The following is a 12,216-nucleotide window of genomic DNA, read 5'->3' as shown; positions in this document are numbered from 1 at the left end:
GCAGGGTTTAGGGAGGAGAGGGACCTCAGCAAGGTATAATTCCACAGAGTCCACCCTCCAAAACAGCCATTTTCTCCAGGGGAACTGATGTCTGTGCCCTGGAGATCAGTTGTAATCCTGAGAGATCTCCAGGTCCCACCAGGAGGCTGGCAACTTGCACTGTCACCCATTTCCACCACCACTCCCCCCTTCACCATGTCCTCAGTAGGATATTATGCCATAGACACCATCCTCCAAAGGAGCCATTTTCTCCAGGGGAACTGATGTCTGTGGCCTGATGATAAGTTGTAATTCTTGGAGATCTCCAGCCACTATCTGTAGCTTGGTAACCCTAGATATCTTGTCTTAAAGCAGAATCTAAGGAATAATGTTTCAGAATCACTTAAGTTGTTTTTACAACTGAACTGTTTTTCCTTTTACACAGGGCATTAATCTTTCTGGTGGTCAGCGCCAGAGGATCAGTGTGGCAAGAGCTCTTTACCAACAGACGAATGTTGTGTTCCTGGTAAGTCAACCCCACCTAAGTCCACACACCCTAAACTGAGGCCTATGAAACTCTGCTCTGTGGCTACCATATGGCCATCCACCTACACAGTACTCATTTTATGTTTATTAACTTTAAGAATCCACTGCAATGCAAAGGAAATAAGATCATTACAATTATTCCAAAAACGATGATGGACAAAGAAACTTTTAAGAGGGCGCAAGGAGAGAGGAAGAAAAATTTGTTCAGGAATAATGAGCAAGTTCAAAAATAACTACTTTGATCTAAAGTGACACATGACCTGTTGTACATGTGGAAATCTTTTTTTCATTTTATTTCTGAGAACTGTTCCTACTATGTTCTTCCATAGCTAAATTCAGAAAAATGAAGAGATTTCCTGGTAAGGGAGCTTTGCTAAATGCCAAAGTGTTGGATCAGACTGAAAATATTTTAAAATCTGTTCCAAAATTGTTTGTATTTGTAAAAACTCCAAGATTGTCAAAATTAAACAATTATTCTTTTGTATGTCTCACTGATGAAACAGTGCAAACAATCTAATTTAAACCTTTAAAAGTGTAACAAGTCTGTATGTGGATACATAATTTCATAACAAACACTAACTTGCAAAATTAAAAGAAGTCCATCAGGACCAATCAAAAACTAAAACATACTAGTGCAATGTTACTAAAAGGCCATAATATGCCAACTAACATCTAACAATTTAAATCAGGACTTACTATACGTGGAGATAGGGTGGTTTATCTAGATGATGTGCTGATTTACTCTGCTGATAAAGAATCTCATGTGGACTTGGTCAGAAAGGTGGTGACTGCTCTAAAGAAACACAAACTGCCAGTGAAATTGTCTAAATGTAAATTTCATAAAGAGGAGCTGGATTTTTGGGGTACTGAGTCTCTCACCAAGGACTAAAAATGGACCTGGCAAAAATCCAAGCAGTAGTGGGGTGGGAGGCCCCCAAAACAAGAAGACAATTGCAGTCGTTCCTAGGGTTTGATAACTTTTACAGACCCTTCATAAAAAACTTTGCTCAAATTGCCCTCCCCTTAACAGACATTAAAAATGAAGGGGAAGGGACTGCAAGGGAAAAAGCCCAGTGCAAAATTGAATTGGACGGCAGAATGCCAAGAGGCTTTCGAAAACTTTAAAAAGCTGTTTATTTCTGAACCGGTTCTACAGCACCCTGATGAGAACTGGAAATTCGTAGTCCAAGTGGATGCCAGTGACACAGCAGGGGGGGTGTGCTCTTACAACTCAGTGATGAGGGGGAACTGCACCCCTGTGCATACATTTCTAAAAAATTCTCTGAGACTGAACGCAATTGGAGCATATGGGAGAAAGAATCGTTTGCAGTAAAATTAGCACTTGAAACTTGGTGGCACTGGCTAGAGGGGGCTAAAGTACCTTTTGAAGTATGGACTGATCACAAAAATTTAGAGGCTCTATGCGCCCCCCGCAGACTGAACGCCAATCAATTAAGGTGGGCAGAATTCTTCTCCAAATTCAACTTCACATTGAAGTACCTCCCTGGGCAGTCGAATTTCTTAGCAGACGCCCTTTCACATATACCCCAACATGACAGCCAGAGGACGGAAATAATTGATACAGTTTTCTCATCAACTCAGTTGGGAGGAGCGGTGACGACATGTAGCCAAGCCGCAAAAATGCAAAACAGCGCGAAACCTGATCTCTCAGAATGAGGAGATAAAATAAAAGCAGAAATTGAAAAGGAGGGGGGAAATGTGCCCAAAGCTGAACTAAAAGAGGAGAAAGATGGCCACCAGTACAGGGGAAATATCTTTACATACCAGTCAGTTTACGAAAGGAAATCTTACAACAATGTCATGATTCAAAATTAGCTGGTCATTTTGGGTATCTGAAGACCCTTCATTTAGTACAAAGGCAATTTTGGTGGCCAAATATGAGAAAAGATATCTCCCAATATGTGTCCTCCTGTCCAATATGCATAATGAGGAAAACTAGGAGGGGGAACCCCCTGGACTACTGCAACCTTTAGAAACCCCTCCTAGACCATGGGCTGTAATATCAATGGACTTTATCACTGATCTTCCACCCTCTAAAGGATAGTCATTTTAGTAGTTATTTTCGAAGCAAGCCCATTTCATTCCATGTACTACCATCCCCACAGCTAAAAAATTATCCAGCCTGTTTGTGAAACATGTGGTCAGATTGCATTCATTTCCTACCAAGGTGATATCAGATCGAGGGGTACTGTTCGTTGCCAACTTCTGGCGGGAGCTTCTCAAAGTTGCTGGGATTGAACAAGGATTAAGCTCTGCTTATCATCCTCAGACTAACAGACAAACCAAACGCACAAATCAAGTGTTGGAACAGTTTTTAAGATGTATTGTCGAAGGCTTTCACGGCCGGAGAACGATGGTTGTTGTGGGTTTTCCGGGCTGTATTGCCGTGGCTGTATTGCCTGTATTGCCGCGCCAAGACCACGGCAATACAGCCCGGAAAACCCACAACAACCATAGTTTTTAAGATGCTACATCAACTACCAACAAGATAACTGGATCGATTTTATCTATTTTGCTAAATATGCATACAATAATTCGATCCACAGCTCAACAGAAGTTTCTCCTTTTAAAATAGTCCAAGAATATGAGGGAAACGCTATACCTTTTGCTACAACTCCTGATTCTCAAAAACCTGGGGATTTGGGGGAATGGTGGACCAACTTAACTTCCCAATGGGAAGTGATACAAGAAACTTTGCAGAAAGCTAAAGAGGACTATAAAAAATTTGCTGGCAGAAAACATTCTGAACAATGGAAACTGCAACCAGGAGATTTTGTGTACATCTCCACAAAAAACATTAAGGGAGAACAACCCAGTAAAAAACTCGGATTAAAATACCTAGGACCTTTTCCTGTAAAAAGAGTAATAAATGATGTAACTGTTGAAATAGAACTACCAAAGAACTTAAAACAAATACACCCCACGTTTCACTTCAGCCTTCTGAATAAAGCCCCTCCACCAGATGAATGGCATCCAGGAAAGGGGGAACCTCATCCAATGCTGGTGGATGGTCAAATCCACTATGAAGTGGAAGAGATTTTGGACTCAAAAATCAGACACAATAAACTTTTTTACTTAATCAGGTGGAAAGACTTTGATGAATCTTTCTGAGAATGGGTAGAGCAATCTCATGTAAATACTCCAAGACTAATTTCAAAATTTCATAAACATTATCCTGACAAACCTGGACCCTGAGGGGAAGGACATTTTTAGGGAGGCAGAAATGTCATGTCTGCATCCCTGCATCCATGCCATTGTTTTAAGTGTTGAACCATTGCTAATACTGTTCCTTGATTTCAGGTTGCAAATGCGCTAATGGTTTCAGGTTGCAAATGCTCTAATCATCACTTTCGTTTCTCTCCCTCTACCAGCCTGAGAACACAGCTGTGGTATCTCTTTCTTTGAAGTTCACTGAAATGACCTTGTATTGTCTGAAATGTTGCCGTTTCTCTGTATGCCTTTTTGTCTTGTCTAGCTAAACTCCAGAAGAAGTTCCCAGACTCCTTCCTGTGCAATTCTGTGGTCTAGCTGGGCGGGGGGGGGGGGGGGGGGTGGATGTTTGAGTATTTAGAACTGTATTTTCCTCAAGTCTCTATTCCTATCAAGGAAGCGTGTACTGCTTGGATGCTTTCTTGCCTCTGAGTAAATCTATGGACATATATATGGAAAGAACTAGATTTCTGAATAAAAACCATTTAACCAAGAACCTGTGTCTTGCTGCAATGGTCCAGGGATCTGTCTACCATATCCTGTCATCCATAGTCTGACATTAGGAATGGATAGCTGACTCCAAGTCACAGAAGGCTTTCATCAATGTATTCATCAGCATATAAGTGTTCTTATGTCTTAATCGCTGTAACTCCCCACCCTCAGCTGATTAACATCACTGAAATTGCAGTAGACATATGGATGTTAAGGAACTTTTTATGAATATTGTTTGTTTAGGATATTGGAATATGAGCATTTCACAATGTCACAACAGCTTCAGGTAGAGGTAAGGTAGAGTGGGAAGGCAACAAAAAAAAGCCATTTTAAACTAAGTATAAATCTAATGCAGCTAAAGTTGAGTATCTAATTTTGAATTGCTCCAATAAAGCGACCTCAACTTCTAGAAGTGAAGTCATCACACATTTCTGGGAGCACGCGCGTGCTTTGCGTGCACGCATGTGATAATAGAGAGTTCCACCACCTCTTTTCCCAGAAAAAAGCCCAGGGCAAACCATGAGTCTTGAGATGCAATTAGAAGTGCCATACTAAGCAGTTATACCCTTCTAAGTCTAGTGAAATAAATCAATTTGGAAAGGTGTAATTCTGCTTAGTATGGCACCGTAGGTGTCATCTTTAAAAGCAGCCATGGGGAGAAATGGTGGATCAGGGCTGTGGGACAGGAGCAGGAGAGATTAAACCTTTCCCCACTGACACCCTTCCCCCTATAAAAGTGTTCCTAAAGCTGCTATTTTTTCATAGCAAGAATTTTAAAAAGCAACCTGTTTTTCTTCCACTAGTTGGTCTAATAGCAACTTGGTAAGCTGATGTCAGGCAGAGGACTTTCACATCACCTTCTACCTGATCCTTTTACATGGAGAAGTAGATTAGTGATAATAAGAAAATTAATTTCGAATAGGAAACATTTCCTTTGTTGATAAGTCACTGCTGTTTATGATATTCTGAAAAATGGTATACTTCCATTAAATTATGCAAAACCAATATTATATCAATACAAATATATGTATCTGACAACAACTTTCCCCATGGTTAGGATGATCCATTTTCTGCACTGGATATCCATCTGAGTGATCATCTCATGCAGGAAGGAATCCTGAACATGCAAAGAGATGACAAGAAGACTGTTGTTTTGGTTACCCACAAGCTACAGTATCTACCACATGCTGATTGGGTAATTAACCTGTTTTTATTTTAGCAAAGAAACAGAAATGACGATTGTTAATGTTCACGACATGTCTGTAAATATTTGTATCTGTGTTTGGGCATGATTCAATCAAAGCCAGTTGCTTTTAAATCACAATGGTTTGACCAGGAGCAAAGTAATCATGCTGAAATTGAACTGAAATTAGTAAGAATGAGCATATAGTATTCCCTACCTGCGATTGTGCTGTCATAATGTCTACTGTCTTAGCACAACATCTATTTTTGTGACTTGTGCAACAGGTCTTGATAATTGCATCCCAAGCACTAGTATAGTGTGACTCCACAAATTTCATGCTTTTCTTGTTAAACTTACTTGAGTAAAAAGAATGTACCCAGGTATAAAGAAGAAAACATGCACATCATCATCATATGTAAATAGCAATTGCTCCAACTAATGAGCCACTTTAGTTTTATTCATAAACTCTCAGTTTTCTGCTCAGGTGTTTGAAGGGGAAACTCTGACATACTGTCTGGGTTGGCACTTTTATAGGTTATCTTATGCAGAAATCTAATTTCTTTTTCATGTGATAACATAGATAAACTATTATTGGTTTAAGGCTTAATTAATTATTCATATTTCAATTGTATAGCTTTCTAATCTGCCAAAAAGTGACACTATATCCAGCTGAAAGATAAAAATTATAAATCAGTAAAAATTACAGGAAAAGTTAAGTGAGTAGATCATCATTAGTCCATTCTATGGTTAGAGGACATGAATATAGATAGTTGACTACTTTTAATTAGCTGTCAAAGATGTAAGTACACCTGTGTTGTGATATGAAAAGTATTTAAAAATTTTTTAAAAAACTACTGCAAAGTTCATGCAGAGTTCAGAAAAGTTCACTATAATGCATGTGTATTGCTTAAGTATAAGGTGCTGTAATCCATATATCTGTGACACCCCCCCCCCATTTTTTCAGTAAGCAAATAAGACTTGTTTTGAGCAATAGCATAGGCCATTCCTAGCCCTTGTCTGAAGAAGGAATCTCTGACTCTCAAAAGCTTACACTCTGAAAATCTTGCTGGTCTATAAGGTACAATGGACTCAAATTCTGCTGTTCTACCATAGACAAACACAGCTACCCACCTAAATTATTAATTTTGTTTTCTCAAAGTCATAGAAATAAATTATTTCTAAAGATAGTGAATTGTATTCTTTCAGCTGTCTGTCTGTCTACATTTTTGTGTAACCCATTTAGCTAGAACGTATTTACTACCTATAAAATCTATATTTACCACATTTTATCTTCCTAGTAGAGATGGGCATGAACCAAAATACAAACCAAAGTTCGGCATGAACCAGGCCAGTTCATAGTTCGTGAACAAGTGGTTCATCAGAACCCATATCTGATGAACCATCACAAACTTTAGAGCAGTTCATTTGATTCATGTTTCAGTTCGTCTCTGCAGACAGCTTGGCACCAGTCAATCAGTTTCCTAGGCAACGGGGGATGGGCTTTCTGCAGACCTTGTGCTGTCCCGAAAGTGACCTTCTGCTGTCCCGGAAGTGATGATTTGCTGGCCCGGAAGTGATGTTTTCATGAACCAAAACAAACAGGTTCACGAATTGGGGCAGGTTCGTGAAAGTTCGTGGTTCGTGGTTCGTGAAACGTGATGAACGACAAACCACATGGTTCAGTTTTTTTCTTGTTCTTGCCCATCTCTACTTCCTAGCTCATCTGAAAGAATTATTAAAATAAAATAACAGGCTTTTTGACAATAAATAAATAAATAAATAAATAAATAAATAAATGTTTCTAATTTAAAATTTTTCAGATTATTGCAATGAAGGATGGTACTATTCAAAGAGAAGGCACACTGAAGGATATTCAGAAATCAGAATCTGAGCTCTTCGAACACTGGAAAACACTGATGAATCGACAGGACCAAGAGCTGGAGAAGGTCTGTTTTATTTTTTTTCCTAGTACCTTAAAATAGTTATTCCTTATATGTTGCATCTATAATAGTTTAAAAACACTAAAGAGTACCACTTCATTCATAGTAAGAAAAAATATTTTATCCTGCCATGTAGAAGTTGAATCTACTTTCCAAAAGAAATATTTTTTGCAAAAAAACTTATGAGTTGTATTCAGCAACTCTGCCTAGTAGATGGTGGAGCTTTCTGCAGAAGAGGCTATGCCAATTGAAAGTCCATTCTGCCATCAGCTGAGCAGAGTTGTTGATACAACCGGTTGAAAGCAAACTATTCATAATAAGAGTTCATTGCATATGTACAGTTTTTTCAGCTCTTAAAAACAGTGTGGTGGGCATGAGACGGGAGCCTTTCTTCTCCTGTACTGCAGACCTCAGCAGGATTGGCCCCCCATGGCATTTTTTAAAATAAAAATAACCTCTAAAATGGTGCTGTGTCCCTGTGATGCCTAGAATTCTGTGATATTGTGTCAATAAATGGCAACAAATTAAAGTATACAAAAAAATTTCCTTTCTGACCTTTAATCAGCCAGCTAATAGTTGGGAAAGTTGGACTTAATAAAAAAAGTATATAGGGATTTTTCATTCAGGTATTGCAAATATGATTATTTAGAGCCAATGTAAACAAAATAATAACTCTGCTATTAACTTGTGCTCCTGCTTCTTAGGATTGCACTGTTCATCTCTAATAACAAATTTATTTGAAAATATAATTATCTGGTGGCAGACTTTTAAAATAAGCCATTTATTTTTCTTGTTTTTAGGAAACCTTAATTGAACGAAAAACTGTATTAGATAGGAAAAATCTTCAAAGGACAATGACGTCTCGAGAAACTCTGCTCCAAGATGAAGAAGAGGATGAAGGTAAGTGATGCTCTCAAAAGAGCTATTCTCATTAAATTCAGATTTTCAGAACACCAACAGGACACAAAGTATGGCATAATAGTAAAGGAGCATGATTCATGGTATGTATTCTTGCTTATTGAAAATGGCAAAAAATATGGGGATCATCTTAGATGATTCAGCATGGAAATTTATTTTCTCTTACTGTATTTCCTTCATAGTTTGCCTAGCTTTTAGAGAAAATTTGTTGGAAATGATTTACAGGTGGCATTTAACTTCTTTAAGATTGGCAAAGATTTATAAGTCCGGTGCCTGCATATGCTGGTTTTGTAAAGAAGATAAGGCAGATTTTTTTCATATGTGGTGGACGTGTATACGTACCTCCAGTTATTGGAAGCAAGTGGTAAAAAGAACAAATTCCCCATAAACCAGAGACACTGCTGCTGAACTATTTACCTGATTTATCTAGGGATCAGCAGATGGTTGCTTTACATATGATTACAGCTGCCAGGCTGTTTTTTTCCCAGGCAATAGAAACAAAAAAAATACTCCTAATATACAAGATTGGTTGTTGAAAGGAGATCTATACTTTAGTGAAATTAACTGCTTATCAGAAAAATAGAGATACTTATAGTATAGATCTTTTATGGTCAAGAACAATATAAAGAATGGAACTAGCAATTATATAATTGGAAATAGTATTGAAATTGTCAGTTGATAGTAAAGGGTTTTATATGTCTATGAAAACAGGATGAGAGGACTTAGATTGATAATGTATTTTACAAAAAATGATATCTTTTATATATATGTGTAACCTATTTATTTTAATAATTATATTTTAAAATGGCAAAATTATACTGCGCTTAAACCCAAGGAACTCTCCCTTCTGCTAAACCCTCAAGACTAAACACAGCCTGACCATTGAATTTCAAGCAACTATATTTGCCACCTATCAAAAAATTTTAAGGTATTTGGATAACATATGTAAACTAAATTCATCCTACTTTGGATGCAGGCAACTGGAAAAGTGACAATTCTTCCTCCATCTAATTTTTTGTATCCATATGCTACAAGTGCATGTGCTTCCAAGCAAGCTAGACAAGTGATCCAAACAAATTTCTTGATGTATAGTAGTTCTGGTTATCACAATTACAGAACTTATAGAAGACATTACACTAAATGAACATGGAAACCTATTTTTATATCAGCCTAAACTTAAATAGCTACTTTAACAAAAATAGAGAGAGGCATCTTTATTTACAACATTTATACTTTGTCTCTTCAGAGACCTGCTTAAGGAAGCTTGCAAAGTAAAACAAGATAAGATGTGGAAAAGAGCAAGACTATAAGACTAACAAAATTAGTGGTAGGGTATGAGCTTTTGTGAGCCGCAGCTCACTTCTTCTGATAAGATGTATGCCTCTAGCTGGAGTATATTTTTGTCAGTAATTTAGACATTTTTATATACATTTGTATTTTAGCGTTATTTCTTTCTTTTACTTATGTGATGGAAAAGCCTACCACTTTTTGCACAGACTGTGTTTTTTTGCATTCCTGTTGATTTCTACAGTCCTGTCCAACCCCCAGAAAGATCATTCATAGGACTGTGGGACCCATATAGAGGAATAGCCATATGGCTTGAGGAAAGGAAGGACAATGGGGTGAAATTGCTCCTTTTCCTCCTCCATAAGTACAGCACCATTGGAAAATGGGTTAATTTCATCCCCTTACTCCAGCCCACCAACATGCATAGCTGTTCCTCTGTACAGATCTTGTAACTGTAGGAGTGATTTTTCTGGGGGCTGGGAGGAACTGCAGGAATGGAGAAGAACATAGAAAAGTTCCATGTGCCTTCCACGCACAGATGGTTGGTTACACATCAATGCAACTTTTTTGTTGTTATTTTAAACCAAATCTTTAAAAAAACACTAGGGTTTGATTTTTGAAATAAATTATGTCTTCATTACAATGTAAAGATCCAGTCAACCTGGATCAATGAAAGACTTATTTACTTGCAGCACATAAAGAAGATGCCTTAAAGATAATTTGTCCTCCTCACTCTTTCTTCAGTCTGATCTCTGGTTGCCAATATGTGGGATATATAGCTTCCTGTCTATATTTATGCACCAAGTAGAAAAGATTGTATGGGCAATGAATCTTTAACGTACCACATATAAGGCATTTGAATACTTTTAGACTAATATACTCAGCACCTTAGAAATCACAGATAAGTGACTGAATCCAATGATTTGCTTCCATTTACCTTTCTCTGGCACAAAGAGGCATCCTCCATTGGCAAAGAAAGGATCCTCATTTAGCGGGGGTAATTGGATCCAATTCCATGTCTGTGGTGTAGTTTATTATTAGAGAACCGGGTTAGAAAAAAACGCCCATTCTATACTGACAAATAAAGCTTTTCAATACTAGCATGTTTATTTGCTAGTATGGGTATGAGTAACTAGTTTTAAGCCTGTATTCAGCCAAGACGTTCAATGACTGATCTCAAGCAAGGAACTATTACTGAACCTAATAAACTTCCCAGCATTGTTTTAAGGATAAAGAAAGATAGATGAATGTAATTCACATTGACTCTTTAAAAAATAGGCAGTATGGAAATATATCCTGAAGTAGCTGGATCACTTATATGCAAGCTAAAGATATCCTTTACTCACTAGAAGTGTAATAGAATTTTTTTTGTATCAGCAAAACTAATTTTAACTGCAGCTTAGAAGCCATACTCTAACTTACATGCTTATGTAGGTATTTATTTCATAGTGAAAGACTATTCAAGTCATGCACTTTGCTTCTGGACAGCAAAGATTGGATTACACCAAGCATCTATAAATTATAGCTTCCTGAGAAAACTCTGAACCCCCGTTAAATAATTAAACACTGTTTAAACATGAGGGTCTGTGAATTAATCATGAGTGACTAATCTATAGTTATTGCACTATTTTGCTTAGAAAAGAAAAACTCTACAGAACATACAATAAGAATTCTTAAGCCATCAAACTGTGTAGAATTTGTATCTATTGAGCTAACTCGGATATTTCTAAGCAAATATCTTAAATGTTCATTTCTTTGGATTGCTAACAGGATTCTTTGTCACAGGTTCCATTCAGTCAATACTGATACACATGGGCAGAGTAATTCGAAGCAACACTGTAATTGAGGTGTAAGGGTGCCCACTTAATTTTGGCAGTGTTTGTGGGTTCCCTAAGAACTTTCAACACAGAGATATATCAATGAGCGAGCCCTCAGGCAGCAGAGCAAGCTCTCCAGTCTCCATAGAAATTCCAGCAGCATCTACCAATCACAAGATAACTGCCACTGACTGCTCCATGAGTGACAGCAAAGGCAGAATCAATCTCTGGCAGCAAACACAGCTGCTGCTTCTCAATGCTGCTCCCCTCCAGAGCCAGCAGACAAGGTAGAAAGACCCCATGACTGCAGCACCCTGACAGAAGCACATTGCTTGGAAAGCCAAAAGGGACACATACCCCAGCAGCAGATTGGGCATCCACTCCCTGAGTGTTGAGGGCCAGACTGGCAGCAAAACTACCACAACTCTCATGCGCGCGCACACACACAACACCAAGACATATACCTGCTTCCCACAGAAAAGTAAATACAGAAAATCAAAGGGACTAAAAAGAGCAGGACAGGTTCAAACCGACCACCTCAGGACCAGCCCCCAAGCATCAGAGCCAGGAGAGGAGGATCCCAAGAAACATGCAGCAGGGTCCAGATACCCCACTGATATCACAGCCAGCCACATGGGACCAGCATGGCTCAGTGGATAGGCGCTGGGATAGCATGGCTAGAGCATGGCTAGAGCCCCTAGTTCAAACCCCACTTTGGCAGTGGGGAGAGGAAGACTAAAGCCCCAGATCTGACTCCCTTCCCTGCTAATAGCCAAAGGGGGGGGGCAAATTGGGCATCCCAGAGATCCATTGTTTTGGCTGG

At 38.5% G+C, this 12,216-nt stretch overlaps 1 protein-coding gene across 4 annotated transcripts in view; it reads left to right on the top strand.

Annotated features, from left to right (window-relative positions):
* ABCC8 (ATP binding cassette subfamily C member 8) overlaps positions 1-12,216 on the top strand; it is a 118,835-nt gene that overhangs the window by 72,009 nt on the left and 34,610 nt on the right. For all 4 annotated transcript variants that reach the window (XM_054972167.1, XM_054972166.1, XM_054972165.1 and 1 more), the window contains 4 exons: positions 425-505; positions 5,306-5,443; positions 7,252-7,377; positions 8,172-8,271. In XM_054972167.1, the coding sequence (XP_054828142.1) occupies positions 425-505; positions 5,306-5,443; positions 7,252-7,377; positions 8,172-8,271 (445 nt within the window). The remainder of the gene's footprint in view (positions 1-424; positions 506-5,305; positions 5,444-7,251; positions 7,378-8,171; positions 8,272-12,216) is intronic.

This window comes from Eublepharis macularius, chromosome 2 (genome assembly GCF_028583425.1).
Source record: "Eublepharis macularius isolate TG4126 chromosome 2, MPM_Emac_v1.0, whole genome shotgun sequence".
Classification (NCBI taxonomy): Eukaryota; Metazoa; Chordata; class Lepidosauria; order Squamata; family Eublepharidae; genus Eublepharis; species Eublepharis macularius.
This window is presented reverse-complemented; position numbering and strand designations above follow the sequence as displayed.